The sequence below is a fragment of the Oryza glaberrima genome, chromosome 1, assembly GCF_000147395.1.
Source record: "Oryza glaberrima chromosome 1, OglaRS2, whole genome shotgun sequence".
Taxonomy (NCBI): domain Eukaryota; kingdom Viridiplantae; phylum Streptophyta; class Magnoliopsida; order Poales; family Poaceae; genus Oryza; species Oryza glaberrima.
Window position 1 is genome coordinate 6128302 of NC_068326.1, and position 19773 is coordinate 6148074.

The window sequence follows — 19773 nt, forward strand, 5'->3', positions numbered from 1 at the left end:
TTGTGCAAATCTCACTAGTTGATAATCTGGGAAACAGTTTTGTAAACCCTGTTCAAATTTGAACCATCACGAACAGAACGGCCGGTACACAAACCTATCAATTCTGCGTTACTGAACAAAAGTACCACACTGATCACACTGACATTTTCCAGCAGAAATATCCAATCCTAATCAACAAGGATCTGAACAAAAGATGATCACTAAAACCTGCCTGTACAGTTAACAATAATTAAGCAACAGAGGGGAAAAGAGGGGGCTGGGAATCTCCGGCAAGTCCTAATTATATACTCCAAATTCCCTACTCTAAAAGCAGGCAGAAGAAAGTGTTACAATTGCATCCAGAGAGAGATTAAATATCTCAGTTGACAAAGGTGACTAGGATTGCTCAGTATCCATGATTAAACAAGTGGTGTTGAGCTCGACCTGCCCATATGCCTACACGAGCGATTGCTTTGATTGGGTTTGTCTATTCCAAATGATTCCTTCGCCTAAATTAGTTTAAATTGGAGTTTAGGTGAAGAGAAAAGAAAAAATATGGCTGTGTCGTCGTAGGAGAAGGAGAGGAGTTCGTGCACACGAGTGGGCGACGCAACCACAAGCCGGACCCTAGAAACCAGGTGTCGCCTGGAGGATTACAATATTCCAAAGGTTGCATGGGATGGACGGCGACGAGATGTAGGCATACGTATCCAGGGTGGCTAATCCGGCTAATTGCCATTTCCATGATTGATATCTTTGCAGATCCAGTGACCCGCAGAAAAAGTATTGGCAACATGAACAAGTGGTTTGTAAATTTACCATCACATAATCACGAGAAAATTTTGAAGTATTGGTACGTAGGAGTATCGGGGATTGGCAGAGAGAGGGTTTAAAGTATGAGAACTCTTAAAGTATTGCTTTGGTTGTCTGACGTACTTATCGTTACCAGTCATTTACCGGATAAAAATGTTGCAAAATTTTTGGCTAGTAAAAATAATGACTAATAGATTTTACCGGACTAGTTGGTCATGGAGTAGAATGATTCTAAATTTGAACTGTAAAATTTTCTCTAAATTTGTATCATTTTGGCCGGTAACTAGTCCCTGGCTTGATCTACACCGGTTACCCATAGTAGCTTTGTTTTAAACCATGGCATGATCGATGTAGAAGATGACTTGGGTTGTAAAATGCTTCTCCTTCCCTTGCGTTTGATTTGTAGAGAAATTGATCGATGTGAATTATGTAAAAAGAAGAATATACATGGTTACCAAGGTTTAGAACATCAACGGTAACCGCTCTATTGTTGCGGTTATCAGCCGTCTTGATTTGGCTTACATCAAGAAACCGGTAAACCAGTCAAGCTTAAATTTAAGTTTTTGGCAGGATATCTTTGAATTTCATCGATTCGAGTGGTACCGCGACAACAGATGGAAAATATGGGAGCAATATTTAGTCGGGGAACGATTTCTCAGACCCCGTTGGCCACTATGTACATCGGAAAATTATTTTCCTTGAACATTCCTAGGTAACATATATGTATTGATGTAGCCCTTGAAATAGGTTATAAATTTTCCTTTTATTATTATTATTATTAATTATTGTGCAACTTTTCCTATCGTTGATTATTATTATCATTATTTATGCACCGGCATCAGCTAGTAGTACTGGTGTAGTATCACTTTAAGAGTTGAGGGTGTTTTGGAGTGTAATGAGGACAAGGGTAGGAGCCAAACAAGCCGCATTGCCCCCACTAAGGATCCCACTGTGTTTTGCTGATTCGGACATTGTCTCGTAGACATGTGCACGGCCGGGCCCACCAGGCAGCTGTGCCTGTCTTGGTTTTAAGCTGCTCATCGCGTACTGCATGGTACGGCCATGAACCCAAATAGACATAAAAATTGCTGATAAAAAGGCTAATGCTGGTGTGTGATAATGATATATTAAATTATGTGTGTGCCAAGCTGATGAGAGATGAGACTGAGTGATAAAAAAGATGACCTTGGTCTGTTGTTTGCATGTATCCTGGAACTTGCCCTTTGCCCCTTTTTCACATGGATTAAAGGCAATCATCAGCTTATGATGGATTTTTCATGGTTGTCAAGACGTATGTATGCTGTTTGTGTTGGTTTGATTGATCGATCTGCATGCATATGTGATGGAAAACGGCTAGCTGTTCGATCTATAATTCATCGCTCTGAAATAAGAAATATTAAAATGCACAACGTTCGTAGTACCGGTGATATTTAAGGCTTGTTTGGTAGAGGCTTAGCTCCTAAATTTAGCTCCAGGAGTTCGGTCTGTAATAGTGTTGTGGAGCAGCCTAAATCTAACTCCACCTCTATAGTATATTTTGTGAGAGTGCTCCACCTAGCTTCGTTATTTTAAGTGGAGCTGAAACTGTTTGGCTGAGCTCCAGCTCTAGGAGAGGTGGAACTGGAGCTGAAGCTGTACCAAACAGACCTTTAATTTACGAAGAAAATAATACTATATTTCACATAGGGAGTGGCTAGTATTGTATATACATTTAAAGTGTCCATTGTATTGCATATGCAGACATTTTGGAGTATGTTTAGCTAGGGAATTTTTAAACTCTTGGCCTTCCGGCTTGAAATGGGAGGGGATCTGCCATTCATTGCACGGCCGCTTTGTTGAAAGCACATGCTGCAAGCAATAGTACGATTCACTCATCGGATTACGCACGTTGATGCCTACTAGCGCTACTCATCGGATTGGAGAGATGCACGGGAAGATGGCACGATTCGTGCGGTGTACTGTCTGGATTAAAATCTCATTTGATCTTCCTTAGATGAGTGTACGGTGCTGTTTCGAGTAAACTTGTTGTCAAGGGAAAATGGGGCAGAATTAAGTACCTTGTCGCCTTGTACGTCCTGCGAATTGATTTTCGTACTGCAGTTGAAAGCTGACAGTTTTATATTGCTGTACTCACCCTCGTGTTGACCTGAAATATTAACCCTCCAAAAGAAATGGAATGAAAAGGTACTGGTACTGGTAATGTTTGTATTTCAAATTTCCACGGCCACCACCTCCACTTTCAATATATGGCGTGTTTTACCTTTTCTTCTTAATAGACTTTACTAAGCAATATTTATTCAACTCCTGTGAAAAAGAGAGTATCACTGCATATGTCAAAATTAATTAATTTGAGTATAACATGTATATCTATATGTTTGCATAAATATTTGTTGGAAAGGCTAATAATTAAACGGATTACTATATATCCTCGTCCATAAATATACTTATCCATATTCATAACTAAAAGTTGTTATATTTTAGGATGAATGTAGTATCAAGGTTACTTTGTTATATATTTAAAAAAAATGTAACAGTATCTTTCATCTTTTAATGGCTTGTTTAGTTCGCGAAATGAAAATTTTTGGGTGTCACATCGGACGTTTGACCGAATGTTGGAAGGGGTTTTCGGACAGGAATGAAAAAAATAATTTCATAACTCGCCTGGAAACCGCGAGACGAATCTTTTGAGCCTAATTAATCTAGATTACTGTAGCATTTATGGCTAATCATGGACTAATTAGGCTTAAAAGATTCATCTCGTGATTTCCTCTCTAACTGTGCAATTAGTTTTTTTAATCTATATTTAATGCTCCATACATGTGTCTAAAGATTCGATGTGATGTTTTTGGAAAAAAAATTTGTAACTCGTGATTTGGCAGCTCATGATTTGTCACCTCACTGTCTCATCACCGGTCGACGCGTCGCTTCCGACCCACGTCTGTGCCTCACGGAAAACGGTACTCCTATTTCAGATCACACCGTTCACCAGCGCTTCTTCCACTAGTAGTAGTAGTAATAGTAGGAGTACGTGCACAGCCCCCAGTGTGTGTCACCGACCCGCGCGACGGGCCCACTTCCAGTCTCCGAACAAACGGCATATATAGTCGGTCAAACTGCGCCCGCGCCGTGTGCCGTGCCGTGTGGTCCGCGGACAGCGCCCGCATGTCACGACGATTTATTGCCGCGCGTCACCGCATGCCCGGCCGGCCCACGCGTGAGTCGTAACTACACCGGCCCGTCTCGTCTCGCACGCACGGACGGCCAGATCGGGCGTACAGATTGGCTTGGTTAATAAAACGGCCACGCGCGCGCGATCCCCCTCCGTCCTCCTCCGATATCTCGTACGGCGGCCACGGCTGCTTTTGCGTTCGAGAGATCCGAGTGATGGAACAGCACGGCCGGACGAGCTGGGAGCGTGCGCGAACCACGCACGATGATCGAGCGCATGGCCCGGCGTGTGTACATGCATGTCGCTCGCGTGGAGGTGATGGGTGTGCGCGGCCAAATTTATCTAACGCATCTCCGCGTGTCATAAAGTGGAGTATATGATTTATCTATATGCAATTTTTCTTTTTATTACACATATACATGTCCTAATACACACGAAAAAGACAGAGACTAGTATAACTAAAATTCCATTTAAAAACGCATCCACATGTATGTAAATTTTACTATATGCGTTGGAGGGCATAAAGGCCCCAGTCGGTTTAGTTAAAACCGGAATATAGTTATTCAAGTTGATATTACAAATATATTGATTTTTTTGTCATATGTGGCTAAATACGTTATTTTGAGTTTCAAACTTATATTAATAGAATATAAAATTGAGAGTCCAATAACTTTTCATATTTGTTAATTTTAAATTTCATTATTTTTATTGTAGTTATTTCTTGAAATATAGGATATAAAGAGTCTGTGTCAGTCCGAATTTGCTAATTATTAATTTCAAATTTTAGAATTAAAATGATAGGATACTAATCGAGAGTCCAAGAAAGGGATACAACTGCATAGTATTAATTCAGAATTTTATTAAGTTTTAAAGAACTAAATAAAACTAAAGAGTCCATCTTTATCTCCAATTGACTTTTAATTTACATGGATTCTTAATATAATCTTCGGTCATAATTTAATTTACTTAATTAACAATCAGATCTATCTGATTAACATGATACTCCGTAACTCTCTTGGAGTGTCCGATTAATATAGGTATATACAAATGAATAGATTGAGTTGATTATACTATGTTTTCTTAAAGAAAAAAACTAACTTGCATTGCTCATATTTGACCACATACCTAATAGTAATCGACTAAACTCGACCGGACATACCACATACCAAGTCTTATATGGAATCATACCTCAAATATAGAAGGAGTTCCGGATAAGAAAGTACAAGTAGAGTTATGTATGAAAACGACAAGGACTACCCAGATTGTATCCATATTGGTCTCCCTAGTTCTACTTGGATAAGGGGATATCTTTAGGTATAAATACAAGCCCTCTAGGAAGAGAGAGAAAACAAGACACAACACACAAGCCAACACAGATCGCTAAATATCGACATCAGAGATAAGCCTAGACAGACCCCATATGGTGCTAGCGGAGGTTGACAAAGAGGGATCTAGCGCCATCTCTGATCTCGATGAGTTTGTCTCGAGGAGGAATACTACCGTATCATCGACTACGTGTTAGTTATCCATACCGTCAAGTCAACGACAGTAATTAGATAGGTTATCCCGAATATTGTACTTGTGTGATTCTGATGAATATAGATCAACACCGGCTACGACCAATAGGAGTAGGGCTATTACCTGTCAGTTAAGGGGCTCGAACCTATATAAAAACCCTTGTCTATGTCTTTTTTACTTCAATCTCGCATATAACCTGGTACCGACGATCTCCATACCATACAAATACCATAGTCGTGACCTCAAACATCGACAACATTACTTCTTTAATCAATTGGTTTGCTTTATACTGAGTACTACTTTAATTAAGCTTTACGAACAAATTATCCATCATTTTTCTGTTTCCAACAGTCAAAAAAATTAGTACATGAACGATATATTAACAATCTATTAAAAAGCTAGTAACTAGCTGGAGGAGATCGAGTTGGAGTGTGTATATATACATAACTATTGTGAAATGACATGTAGCCTAGTGGTCACAGTGACCACCTCAAGATTCTGAGTTCAAATCTCCATAGGAGCGAATTTCAGATTGGGTTATTTAAGGGCTAAGTTCCTAATTTAAAAAGGTTGAATATATCCGTTTGGATGTAGAGGCCAGGTAAAAATACCTTCTCTAAAAAAACATATATCCGGTTGTATGTAAAGGCCGGGTAAAAATACCATTCTCTAAATATATATATATATACATATATATACATATATATACACACACACAGCTATTATTCTCTCTCCTTTTCAAAGTATGATGATGAGGTAGATCTAACTGTGAAATTATCAAGAGAAAATTAATAAAGATTTAGTTTTCGAATTTGCTAGTGCTGCACTTTCAGATGCAGGTGGATGATGACCAAAAACGATGGATCATGCGGTGGGATTGAGAGAGCTAAGCCCAGTGGAGCTTCGGAAATGGTAACTTGTAAGACATGCATGTGCTTAAGGAGAAAGCAAACAGTGCCGCTCCCCGGACGCCAAAATGTTTTGTCGGGGTGAAGTGGCCAAACATATATGGTGGTCTTCGACCGTACGGTTCAGGGGATCAGTTGTCCATAACTAAGATATGCTATTATAACATGGCTGCCTGCTGCAAAAAGAAAAGAGAAGTGGCTTGCTAGTTGCTCAATTATGCGGTGGTTTAGCACAGTTAAGACGTAGGTAATCTTGCAGTTTTTGAAACCTACTCCTGGTTCATCACAACATAGCTGTCAGCTGGTCCCAAAACAAGCAACTAGCACAAACAGAGGTAATAACAGTCCCTGTGCGTTCACAAGCATATATAGTAGTAGTACAATGTTTTCTCGAGAAGGAAAGCAAATGTAGCTTTGGTTACTGAAAACGTTCTGGTTGTGTGAAAATGGCATCATGGGATTTCTCATGGAAAACTAAAAGTACATTGCATAACAATTTGATATATAAGTTCTCACTAACACAGATGTTTTATGGTGCTCGGAAAGGATGAAATACGGCCGAGATGTTTTCACGAGTACTGCTCGAAAATTTCGGACATTGAATATCTCGACAATTTCCAAGGTGTCATGTGCTGTAATCGTGCTTAGATTATTCCTCGTGGCTCTTTTACTAACCTGGAATCAAGTTCGGGAGCTTGGATGTCAATTTCAAGTTAACTACTGTGAACTGGTGAAGTGAAGGTCCTTCATGTGCGCCTTAATTGGTTTGTGCATTCCCATGCGAACCAACGCTAAAAATGGTTTTGTTATTAGTACTGCATCCCAAGAAGCTTGTAGTGAAGCTGCTACCACTGATCACGAATCGCCTTCTCTCATGCATTTCCATAGTATTGCTCACTACTACAAAAAATCAGACATTCAGACTTTACAAGTCTCTAGGAGAAGAGTGGTGCTGGACAGGCCTTGGTCCAAATGATTAAGATTTGATGAGGCCTCGTAAGACCAAAGGAACATTTATTGAGATTATAAAACATGCATTTTGCGAAAATAAGCAGCGTTGTTTATTGGCCGTTCTGGATGGATGACAAGTGGATTCTAAAAAAAAAACAATTGCTATTATGAACACCAGCTGATGTTAATTCTTAATTGGCCAAGACCCAGAGTGAGATAGTATAAACGTAGTACTCCCTCCGTCCAAAAAAATACAACTATACAAGAATACTCCCTCCGTCCCAAAAAAAGACAAACCCTAGGTTTTCATGCTCAACGTTTGACTGTTCGTCTTATATGAAATTTTTTTATAATTAGTATTTTCATTGTTGTTAGATGATAAAACATGATTAATATTTTATGCGTGACTTATCTTTTTAATTTATTTTTATAATTTTTTTAAATAAAACGGACGGTCAAACGTTGGACATGGAAACCCAGGGTTTGTCTTTTTTTTTTATTAAAGAACGGAGGAAGTACTGTATATGCTTTGTTGTTGAACAGGACAGAGCCAGTGCATGCATGCATGGTCAGTCAGGTCATCAGGTGGAGCCTGAAAAGATCCTACCAACCGAGTGATCACAGAGAGTAGCTTAGTTTAGCTTAGCTTGGTGAGCTAAAGCCAAGATTAAACAAACGCAAGGTAACAAGTGGGAAGAGGCTAAACGCGCAGGGGCAAGCAAAGCCACGCAGGAACATCTAGGGGGCGGTGATCCATTGACCCTGTCGCTAATGCCGCGCGCGCGCCTTGCTGCCCCGCTTTAGCTTATTAGCACTAGCGTGGTGGCGAGCCTAAGCTCTACGGGCCTAATTCTGCCCGCGCGCACGGGCGCCGAGAGCGTGCACGCTGCCTGGACAAGCCCCGGCTTTGGACGCGCCCACTGCACGCACACGCTGACACTGCATGCACGCTCTTCACCTTGCATATGCGTACACTGTATATATGAGTATAGCTCACTAGCTAGCTTTAGCCGAACGAGTTTAGCCATGTACTCCTTGCATATGCGTACACTGTATATATGAGTACTAGTATGAAGCAGTGGAGTAGGGGTATTATATAGGCAGCTACGGGAACGGGAGAGAGATAGCCGGGGACATGTAGGCGACGTGTGTGCGGGCAACTTGTAGTAGCAGTAGGCAGAAGTGGTTATGTATTGGTCCATGTGTTGTGCGCGCCCCGCGCGTTGGGAGGATAGAAAAAACGCAAGGGGGGGACGCCGAGCCGAGCGCGCGGCCGGGGCGCCGTGTTCCGTGGATTGCATTGCCACCCCGCGATTTGTCTCGCCCGCCGGCCTCTCTCGCCCCCCGCTTGCTATATACTCCTCCTCCACTACTCGTGCTCCACGTCCACGACCAGTATTTGTACCCGCGCTCGCGTACTTATATAGACACGTACGGCGCCGTGCCGGCTCGGCTCGGCACCGCCTGCTTGTTCGTAGCGACGCGAGAGGCAACGGGGAAGGCCGTGACGCGGACGTGTGTCGGTCACTCTCGTGTGTCGATGAACACGATGCGCCGTGACGGCGACCCTTGCTAATGACATCGTACTCGCCCCCTCCTCGTGTTCGTTTGCAGCACGAGCTCCTTCTCCTGTCGTGTTTCGCCTAAGGAGAAGACGATCGAGTCGCATATCCAAAAAGTCAAGGTAAATCATGCGATGGATCGATCGACCGGTCTGCGGCTGCGGCCGTTGTTCGATCTGTGGCTCTCTGATGGTCGTCGATCGCGTCGTCGCAGCGATCGAGTGGAACGGGGCCGTGGCTGTGGCCGTGGGTCACGCATGCAGGTCACGCGGGGCCCGTCAACGGGTCATCTCTGCCGTCCACACAAAAGCCAACGGGTGGGACGGCGAATCGCGACCGTTCCTCACAAGACCGTGATCTGCAGCGGATATTCGTGTCAGGTCGGCTCATGATTGGCCGCGAGTGCGCGGGGCCCTTGGACACAGCCACACACAGGACAAGCGTAGCCCCCTACGTGTACCAAAAAATACTGTACCGCACGAGTACTGTACACTGCACGTACGTACTCTATTGTACACAGTATAATACTGTAGCCTCGTACGGACAGTGGTAGACTACGACGTCTAATGCCAAGAACGTGCTGACAAAACGAGTCTCAGATTACGTAAAATTCTTATAAGCAAACAACATTCTTCTTCCTTTTTCTTTGGTTTAACGCTGCTACGGAACTATAAGCACTGTAGCAAATCGGGTGAGCGAAGAAGATGCATTCTGAGAAAGAACCAATTGGGTGCGAACTGTATCATCAGCGTTCACCAAGGCAACACGGGCCAGTAGCAGCAGCACTAGCGCGTCGTTTGAGGTGAACGGTGTGGTGGTGCGTGTTGGTGTGGGTCACTGTAAAAACAAAAAACAAAACAAAAAGAAACCTTATCAACGGGAAAACCGCGGGGGTAAAAACCGAGAGGAAGGAAGGAAACTTCAGATACGGGTGTTTCGTACACGTCAGCGTCACAAGACAGGCACGGGAGGAGGAAGAGGGGGAGGCAGATGGGATGGGGAAGGAAGGAAGGAAGGTGGGTGAATTTTTTTTTTCTGTGAAATTTTTTACCGCACCGATCGAGGAGCCCGGCCCGCGGCCGAAAAACTATTTGCTTCCGTACCACAGTCGCCTGCAGTGTTACAGCAGGGTAACATGGGCCAGTATAGCCAAAGTAGTGTAAAAAAACTGTTAAAATTAGCGGCCCCTCTCACATGGGGGTTGGCTCGTCGCCGATCATCTACCGTGCCGTGTCCCCGGTGACTCACCTACAGCTGTGGAGAATGCCAAAAGAAAAAAAAAAAGGTTACTGTAGTGGAGACAGTGATGCAAGGGAGCAGCGGTTGCTAGCTGCCCCGGTGTTTTTACAGCCACCTTGCGCAGCAAGGATGAGCCGCTGTTTTTTTTCTTGAGCAGCAAGGGGCGCGATGTGGCCGACGTGTGGGCCCCGGCGGGTATTTTTACCGCGCACACGCGCGGGCACCGAGGTCGTCTCGGGGAGTAAATTTTTAAGTACATGGGTATCGGTGAATAATGTTGTCGATCCACATGGTTACCGTGAGCTGGTAGTACTACAAACTCGAATCTGACCGGGCACGCTTCGCCAGGCCGGCCGCGCGCCGCTCGCCTCGCCGTGTCGGTCTTTCAACGTTTGCCGTGGGTAGGGCCCACATGACAGTCACAGACCCTCACCGGCCGAGATCTTTTTTACCTTCCAAAAATATTGACGGGTCATCCTTTAGCTTATTCAACGAATAAGGTAAATGGTATATATACAAATGAAAAATAATTTATAAATAAAACTTTTATATATGTGTCCTTATCGATTTAAAAACACCTATGATTAAAAAACATCAAAATCAATTGAATAATTAAGGTAAAAAAATAAATTTGAGCTTATCTCTACTATTATAAAAATTGAAGATGTTTTTGCTGGTACTTTAGTACGTCATTCGTGTATGAGTCAGTTTTTAAGTTCACTTTTAGAAATACATACATACATACATACATACATACATACATACATACATACATACATACATACATATATATATATATATATATATATATATATATATATATATATATATATATATATATATATATATATATATGTGAGTCGGTTTTTAAGTTCGTTAACTTTTAGAAATACAAAATTCGTCATATAAGAAATCTCATTAAAAAAACCTCGCATGCTAACTTGAGATGATCCTAACTGCAGCTTATGATTTTTTTAAAAAAATATATATCCAAGCGAATTCCTACAGTAAATTTCACCCTAACTAAACTGTATAACAATAATAGGATGAAAATAACCTTCACTCGTTGCAACGCACGAGTATTTTTTCTGCTAAGCATAAACATAAGAGAAAAATATGAGGTGGTGAGTTTTGAGTAGTTTAATGCTGAGGTGAACACGTGAGCTGCTGCTAACCGGCCGTGATGCATAGGGATGAGACTGAATTTTTGCGTCAAATATGGTAGGAGTCCATAGAATACACCATTCTTCGTGATAGCAATTTTAGGTAGTAGTATAATGTAGTACTGCTGCATTTGTACTAAGCTTTAAATAGGAGTAGGAAAAAAGGAACAATATGGGACTTTCTCGGTCGGTCCAAGTCCTTGTAGGTGTCTGATAACTGGTCCTACATGGCAGTGGGCCTTTGAGTTTACTCACAACATCCTCTCTGGCAGCTGACGATGTGGGGTTATTGACAGTGTCCTATGAGAAGTGGTACTGCAGCAAATAATTCTCAGTAAACACGTACTCCTTCAATCCAAAAATAATATAATTTCTAGCATTCCAAACTAAATTTAATGGAGAGTAATAATTACCAAAATGCTCCACATTATTAAAGAAAGTAGTAATGGTGATAGGTTGAGGGTAGATAGTATGAGGATAGGTTGATGGTAGATAAGATGGTAGAACTTGGTTTTTGTAGGACAAAATTTAAACATCAAAAGTTGTGTTTTTTTGGAACAGAAGGAATACGTCTTTACGAGTGATGCGAAATTATACTTGGTATGTAGAAGGTGAAAACGATTACAACCATCGAATTTTGAGAAAAATGATAAGTAAGAGTAATTTGTTTTTAGATAAACAGAGTCTATCTTGATATTTTTCTAAGCGTGCTATATGTTTCTAGTGAACTCTCGAGTCATGTGTAGGCATAGGCATAGGAATAAACAAAATCAAAGTTAAAAACATTCTATAGAATGACCATCGTAGTACATTTTCCGCGTTGTGTGCGCCCATAGATTTATTTTTTGCTCATTTCATGTTCTCGACACAATATTACATTTGTAATGAAGCACATAATACCTTACTTAGAAAGTGTAAACAATTAGCATAATTTTTCACGTGCGTTTTACTACAATAATTATGTGTCATGGCCCCGAGAATTGAATACTAGTGAGTTTTCCCCGCAAAAAAAAAAAAAAAGAATACTAGTGAGTTTTATGTATAACGGCATGTCCTTTTTGTCGTGTTGCTATTGTACTAAACGACAATCTAATGTCGGGATGAAATTCCAAATTTAATGAAATTTTAAAATTGCAACGCACATCACAAATCAATAAATATATACGAGCGCATAAGCTAAATTTGCTGATAAAATTTAATATATTGCTTTCTTTTTTCTGCTAAAGAAAACAAGTTTTGGGTGGATTTTTTCTTGGGTTGCCAACTGATCGATCATCAACTATTCCAGTTAATGGTCAAAACTTATGAGCATTGCAAAAAAATATTGCGCTCTCCTCTGCAAATATTAACCATAGAGATAGATTATTACATCATGTCCAACTATATATGCATGGAAGACGTTACTAGTAGACATTAAATATGAGTTGTTTTGGCCATTTTCAAATATTCAACCACTAAAGATGCCAGCTACGAGGTTTTATTGAGCCTTCTGTATTTTTTTTTCTGTTGTAATTAAGATATGGCTCCAATTTTACTTGGCTAATGACTAACAACTGGCAGTTCATTATTCTTGCGGTGATCTCTCCGTCGTTCATCCCTTAGCTATTCGTAGAATCTCATACTTACAAAAGAAAAATAAAACTAACACGCCACTCTCGAAAGTTTCAACAAGAGAAAAGGAAAAACAAGCCACTCTCGAGTTATGGCGTAACACGTTATTATCACTTCAACCAATTTTTTTGAGCAAAGATGCTAGAAGAATGACTTATTAATTTCCTCTTAATCTTAGGTTGGGAGCAGTTCATTCTATTAACTACAGGAACCAACTAAAATTGACACGTTTTGGACAATCTAACCATGAGTAGAGAGTACAGATCATTTTGCTGACTGGCAAAAGCATACCTATATCATTGCACAGCTATTTACAGTTTCACTTACCAAAAGTGTTTATTACAATTGCTAAACGTGTTTATTACAATAATCATTTGCTAGCTACGTAAGGATTTTAAATACACCCAACATTCGCAAAGAAAAAAAAACTATTTCTTGAAATTCACATTTGCAGCACACGTAAAAGATTTTCAAATTTTAATCGCTACATCTTTTATATACACCATACCTTTTTTCAGTGCATATCAACGTTTTGAATATCACAGTTTCCTATTCAACTTGTGGGCTATGTAACCATTGCCTTGGCACCCAAGAAGCCTCGTCCACACAAATCGGGTAGGCAAAATCGAAAGATACGTGATTTGGTAAACAGAAAACAAAAACAACTTAAGAGAAAATATGTAACGGAAAGTCCGAAAAATAACAGCATAATATGTGGCATGGTCCAATTTAATTCCAGAATTACACCTAGCTATAAAAAAAATCCAGCCTTTCAACAACCCTCTAAAGATTTGACCGTGGAAACACACCCCCACCACCACGCCTCACGTGACCCCCTGACGCAGGCCACTGACCGGTGGGCCCGTGTCCACGCGTCGCCTATCCAGTGGCCCCGCGCGAGATGCGGCGGGCTGTTGCGCGGTCACAGCTCACACGTCGGCGGCTTCGCTAGAATCTCCCCTCCTCCCTTCCCACTTCACTGACAGGTGGGTCCCACTCGTGGTACGACCCGGTGCCGTTGGAACCCACTGTCCGCTGGCCAGTCATTTACAGGTGGGGCCGCCATAATTACTGCCGCCCCGAAAATGTACTGCCCCCAGGTAGTTAGAGTTTACTGCCGCTTAGCCAGGCAGGCACGGCATTCATTTATTTGCACCCTGTTTTTCATCCTCCTCCAAAAATCGAAATTCCAATTTTCTCAAAATGTAATATTTTGCTGGGGCCCGAGTGTGAAAAAGGCTCCGAAATACTCCACCCGGAGAGATAGAGAGAGAGAAAAAAATGGAAGAGAATAAACAAGAAAAAAATATCGCGGTTTCCTGAAATGGGGCTCTGCGATGCTATAAAAGTGGAGGAATCGTCGTCCACTGCCTACAGCAACAGCAACCAACAAACACACGCGAAGAGGCACACATCTCCGCCTTCGTGTTCCTCTTCTTCTCTCCTCCTCCCCCCATCCATCCATCTATCGCACCACCTCCCCCGAAAAAATCCCACCAATACCTCATCGCCTTCGTCCCCTTCCTCGCTTCCACGCCAAAAGTCGTTCGCTTTTCCCTCCCTTCCTTCCCCCCCGTCTCCTTGTGGGTTTTGGGAGGGGTGGTTCCTCGAGGTGTAGGTGGGTGGCGCGCTGGCTTTTTCTTGGCCGCGAGGGTTTTAGGAGGTTTCTTGAGGGTTTTGGAGTGGTGGTGGTGGAGGATTGGAGTTGGGGTCTGATGCGAGTGGAGTGATGATGATGTGGCCTTTGGAGATGGAGGAGGAGGGGTTTGTGGCTCTCAAGAGGACGGAGCATGTCGAGGTGACGTCCTTGGCGGTGGCGGTCGAGGCGACGCCGTCGGCGAAGGGGGGAAAGGGGAAGGTTGTGGTGGGTGGTGGTGGCGCCGGCGGCGGCGTTGGGCCGACGAGGGTGAGGGTGTTCTGTGATGACTTCGACGCGACGGACTCGTCGAGCGATGAGGATGAGGAGGAGGAGGTGACCGCGCGGCGGAGGGTGAAGCGCTACGTGCAGGAGATTCGGTTACAGCGCGCGGCGGCGGTGGCCGTGCCGCCGGTGAAGGTGAAGGGCGAGGAGGTGTTCCCGGCCGCGGTGTCGGCGAAGATGGCGGAGGCCGCGAAGGCGAGGGTGGTGTTGGCGGCTGGGAGGAAGAGGAAGGCCGGCGGGGTGGACGGTGCCGAGCCGCGGTTCCGCGGCGTGCGGAGGCGGCCGTGGGGGAAGTACGCGGCGGAGATCCGCGACCCGTGGAGGCGGGTGCGGGTGTGGCTCGGCACGTTCGACACCGCCGAGGAGGCCGCCAAGGTGTACGACACGGCGGCCATCCAGCTACGCGGCCGCGACGCCACCACCAACTTCAACCAGTCCGGGGACTCGGCAAGCCTCGACGTCCCACCCGAGGTCGCCGAGCGCGTCCCGCAGCCGCCGGGGGCGTCCAAGAACGCCTCCCCGGCCACCTCCTACGACTCCGGCGAGGAATCCCACGCCGCGGCGGCCTCCCCAACCTCCGTCCTCCGTTCCTTCCCTCCCTCCGCCGTCGTCGCGACCGCCGACACGGCCAACAAGAAGCAGCCGCCGCCGCCGCCTCTCGTCGTCCGCGAGACCGACGAGTCGGTCGACGTCTTCGGCTGCTCCTTCTCCGACGACGCCGGCTTCGCCGGCGAGCTCCCACCTCTCTACACCGACTTCGACCTCCTCGCCGACTTCCCGGAGCCCCCGCTGGACTTCTTGTCCAACCTCCCCGTGGAGCCCTTCTCCCTGGCTCCCTTCTCCAGCAACAATGGGTCACCGGACCTCCACCTCGACGACGCCCCATCGCCGGCGGCGGCACAAGTGGACGACTTCTTCCAAGACATCACCGACCTGTTCCAGATCCCCGTCGTCTAGTGCAGCAGCAACAACAACTGTAAAACACCGGATTAGGGGACTAATCCGGCCCAATTTTGTTTGCGTTTTCTCTTTTTTTTTTCTTCTTTATTTTTTCGTTTTTAGAGGAGAGGAGAGTTGAGTTAATGATTCCCCGTCAGTCTAGCTGCGGCAGAACACCCACCACCGCTTCGTCAGGGGGGAAAGCCTTGACGAGGCGAGAGAGATGAGAAAGTCAAAAGAGAGGCATAAAACGAGATAAATGTTGTTGGGGTTATGGTTTTTTTGTAAACCATCGAGAAAATTAAGTTATCGGTAATTAGCAAATACTACTACTAGTATCATCAATCTTGTTACCAGTAATTAGCCATTCGTTAAGATATCCGCGAGTTTCGTTTTTGTTTTTGTCGCGTGTGTGTTGCAATGAAACGACGAGCCGGGGCCCAACACGCGGGCGGCGGCCGGCGATGTTTGGACGATGCGTGGGTTCCCGATACGGCCCGCGATTTCCTCGGCTCCGTTCCGAGGCGTCGGGCGCCGTGCGGGTGTTAAATGCAGCAGCCGCACACCGTGATGCCACCGTTTTCTGCCGAGAGATCTCACACGGACACTCGCCGATTCAACAAGGCGAAGTCGAATTGAGACGAGCCGGCCGTTGGTTTGGTTTGGCTTGGCTGGGGCTGGGTTCGCCGGGCGCGGTCAAGAGGAGGACGGCATGAGCGCCTGACAAAGGGGCGTGGGATTAGGAAAAGCCTGCTTTGGGTTGTTAAACTTGCCGTCTTTTCTGGTGGGGAGAGCAGGAGGAGGAGATCGGGGGCGTACTGCACTACTGCCGTTCTACTGCTGCAGTGCAAATTCCTCTTTCCGCTTGGGCCTTTTTGACTATGCTGTACTGTACATGAGAGACGGAAGAGGCACAACCCCCCCCCCCCCCCCTCCGTCATCAAAAGGGGAAGGTAATAATAAAATCCCAGTTGGAGAACAAATCCTGCTCTAATCAGCAATTGCGTTTTACTGCTCCATGACGTGTAGCATTGTTAAACACGAAAGATTTACTAGTACTTGTACGTGTATCGAACGATTTGAGTATGGTGTGCTGAGCGAGAAGCAGGAAGGATACATGGAAAGACGGCGTGTCCCCTTTGTGTCTATTCTTTTGGTGATATCCGGAGGCCTTTACTCGAGCATGGAGGAAGAGGAGGAAGGGAGGCCACGGGGTCCTTTTGGTCCTTTTAGGAAGGAGATGGGGAATTCTCTTTTCTTCCTCTTTCCAACACGTACTGCCCTCTTTTGAAGTAGCCTAGCCATTGCAGCTGCGACGACGTACGAGTACGAGCATCTATCTGTCCAGCATCCATGTATCGATCGATCTTGCCCGATCGCTGAGCAGTAACACTGCACTGTACCAGTGTCTTTTTTGCCCGTATCACAGCTTTATTTAAGCCTCTACGTTACGAGCGTTTTGCCGCTGCTGCTGCTCTTGTGCTTGGCATCTTTGGCAGCCACGCTCTCTCATCAGGCTTGATCGGGACGTTGCCGGACACGTGCGGGGAAAGGCCGGCCGCGGCCGAAAGACGTTTTTTTTTTTCTTAGCTAGCTCGTGCACGGCCAGGCCCCACGTACGCTTGAGCTGCCCAAGCACCATTACACACCGTCACGCGTAACCGTTTGTGTTCCTACTCACCGACCGGAAGATGGCTTGGCCACATCGCCGATTTTTCTTCAGGACATTTCTGTGAGACTGTGACGAGTCTTCGCACTAATCACGCTCTTCTGAGCTGGGCTCCAGCGGCGGCACGGAACGGAGAAGATTTTGTCAAAACCAATTCTCTCGGTGGTCAGTGTTGAACTGAACCCCCTATGCCAGTGTACTGGTGCTGATACTACTACTGCTGCTGGTACTACCACTACCCCCTAGCAAAAGCTAGCTGGAGTAGCAGAGCAGCGAAGATATTTGGGTGCCTTTGCTGTCCCCCTCTCCCTCACCTCTGTGTGCACGTCCTTTGCACGGTCACGCTAGTGCCTACTGTTCGTACGGGCATCGGCCCTGCTTCCCGAACCCCGAAATCTCTCCCTCCCAGTCACAGCGGCAGCGGCAGCAAGCAAAGCAAGCCCCGCCCCTGCCTCGGTCTGTCCCGTCGAAAAATTTAAGGTACTCGGCTACAGAGCGAGGAGGCCGGTTGCGTGGCAAGCAAGCGAGGAAGCCGTGGGGGGAAAAACACGGGAATGTCGTTGGAACTCGACCATGGAAATTAACCACCGGGCAAAACGAGTTAAAATCGAACCGTGCAGTGTACGAGCGGTACGTGTGGAAAAAAAAGATCGAGCATGCACCTAGGCAACGTTTGGAAAATGGATCTGGGATATGATTTCTCACCCTTAAGTTTTAATCTTAGTTATCCATTCATTTAACTCTATTTTATTCTATCCCTACATTCATTTTCATTTTCTAATTAACCCTACTCTTCTAATCCATTTTCCAAACACTCTTAGTGTATGTGTACCAGGCTACCAGCTAGTGTACGTGTACCGTGTGAGATTGAAGAGGTGAGCTAGTGTAAGGATGTAAGTGGTTAACCCATAAACTTATGTTAAAATAGTATATGAACCGTTTATATATTTTGATGTACAAGTGAGTTAAGCACTTACTTATACCCTTAAGCTAGTGTACGTGTACTGCGCGCGTATGAAGAGGGGAGTTGCTGAGCTAGGGTGAGGGGAGCTCGTGCTGCTGGGGACTTTGAGTACAGCGCAAGCTTCTGCCGTCCTTGTCCCTACCAGACCCCGGCCTCGTGTTGGGTTGGTTCGTACCTCTGCTTTGCAGTAATTTGTTTGCAGGATAGGGGAAACTCCGGGGCCCATTAGCATGTGTGTTATACAGTGTTGGTGAATTGCTTTTTTTAAAATTATTTTTTGATTGGTAAATTGCGCGTGTTATACAGTGTTAACGCTGCTCCTGCTAGCAGCAGGATATTTAACTATTTGACACTTTTAGATTTGTCATTTTTGTCACCCCTATCTCAATAATATATGGGTCCACATGTGTTTATGACATGTGAATCTAGTGACAAATAGTTAATTGTCACTTTAAAAGTGGCAAGCTACTCTGCCCGGCGAGAAAGAAACGCCTCGTGGCAAATTAATTCGCCCCATTTTTGCCACTTTAGCACTCGCTGTCAATGTCAAAACACCTTGCATTTGTAATTTGTATTAAACTCGTGGAGCTATATTAAGCTCGGATTTTTTTTCTCTGGCCATCTCGCTGGCTAGCTAGATTGATTTGGAAATTTTTAGAGAAGGTGGTGTACAAGGTAGTAGCGTGGAGTACGTGCATGCTGGCCAAAGCTGCTTTATTTCCTTTCTTCGTTTGTTTTGTTTTCTTTATCATCTGCGTTTTTTTTAGTAACTGCCAGCTTTGGAGCGCACGAGTGTTGTAGGGTGCTAGATAGTACAGTCAGTTAAACTGAAGATATTTCCGTGCATCTAGTGCAAAGCTATAGCATTTGGAACCTGAGAAAAAGGCATGCACTTGGGCATGCAAATTGCCAAATTAATACTTGGGCTCCAACAACATAGAGTGCGTAGTTAAGGTAGCTATGATGGGCACACGGCTGAGGCTAACATATTTAACAGCCCAGTTATTAGTACTTTTTCAGTGTGATGTAGGAGTAGATACTTAGAGCAGGTACAATAGTAGGCTATAAACCAGCTGCAAACATATTTTAAGCAGATAAATAAGGAAAGAGAAAGACAGCGAGCTACAGATTTGTAGCCAGCTGTAGCACGGACTCCAAGACGCAGTGTGTGTATGACAAGTGGGACCAGATATTAATAGTGTAGCATATAACTATTGTATGAATGGGCTGTTAGATTGGCTATAAATAAATTGGAGCTAGTAGTTGGCTATACTATTAAACTTTCTCTTATGTCCTGCTTTAGGTAATCCTACGTGCTATATATCTCTGATACTTGGGGTCTAGCTGGTTGGACACATTGGACAAGG

At 44.6% G+C, this 19773-nt stretch overlaps 1 protein-coding gene across 1 annotated transcript; it reads left to right on the plus strand.

Annotated features, from left to right (window-relative positions):
* Positions 1 to 14270: 14270 nt before the first annotated feature.
* On the plus strand, positions 14271 to 16283 carry LOC127766098 (ethylene-responsive transcription factor CRF2-like). Its single transcript, XM_052291134.1, has one exon. It carries the CDS (start codon positions 14643 to 14645, stop codon positions 15789 to 15791), a length of 1149 nt encoding a protein of 382 aa, XP_052147094.1. The 5' UTR covers positions 14271 to 14642; the 3' UTR covers positions 15792 to 16283.
* Positions 16284 to 19773: the final 3490 nt, after the last annotated feature.

What these genes read in the sequence shown, in the direction of transcription:
- LOC127766098 (XM_052291134.1), top strand. Translation starts at nt 14,643, where the DNA reads ATGATGATGTGGCCTTTGGAGATGGAGGAGGAGGGGTTTGTGGCTCTC.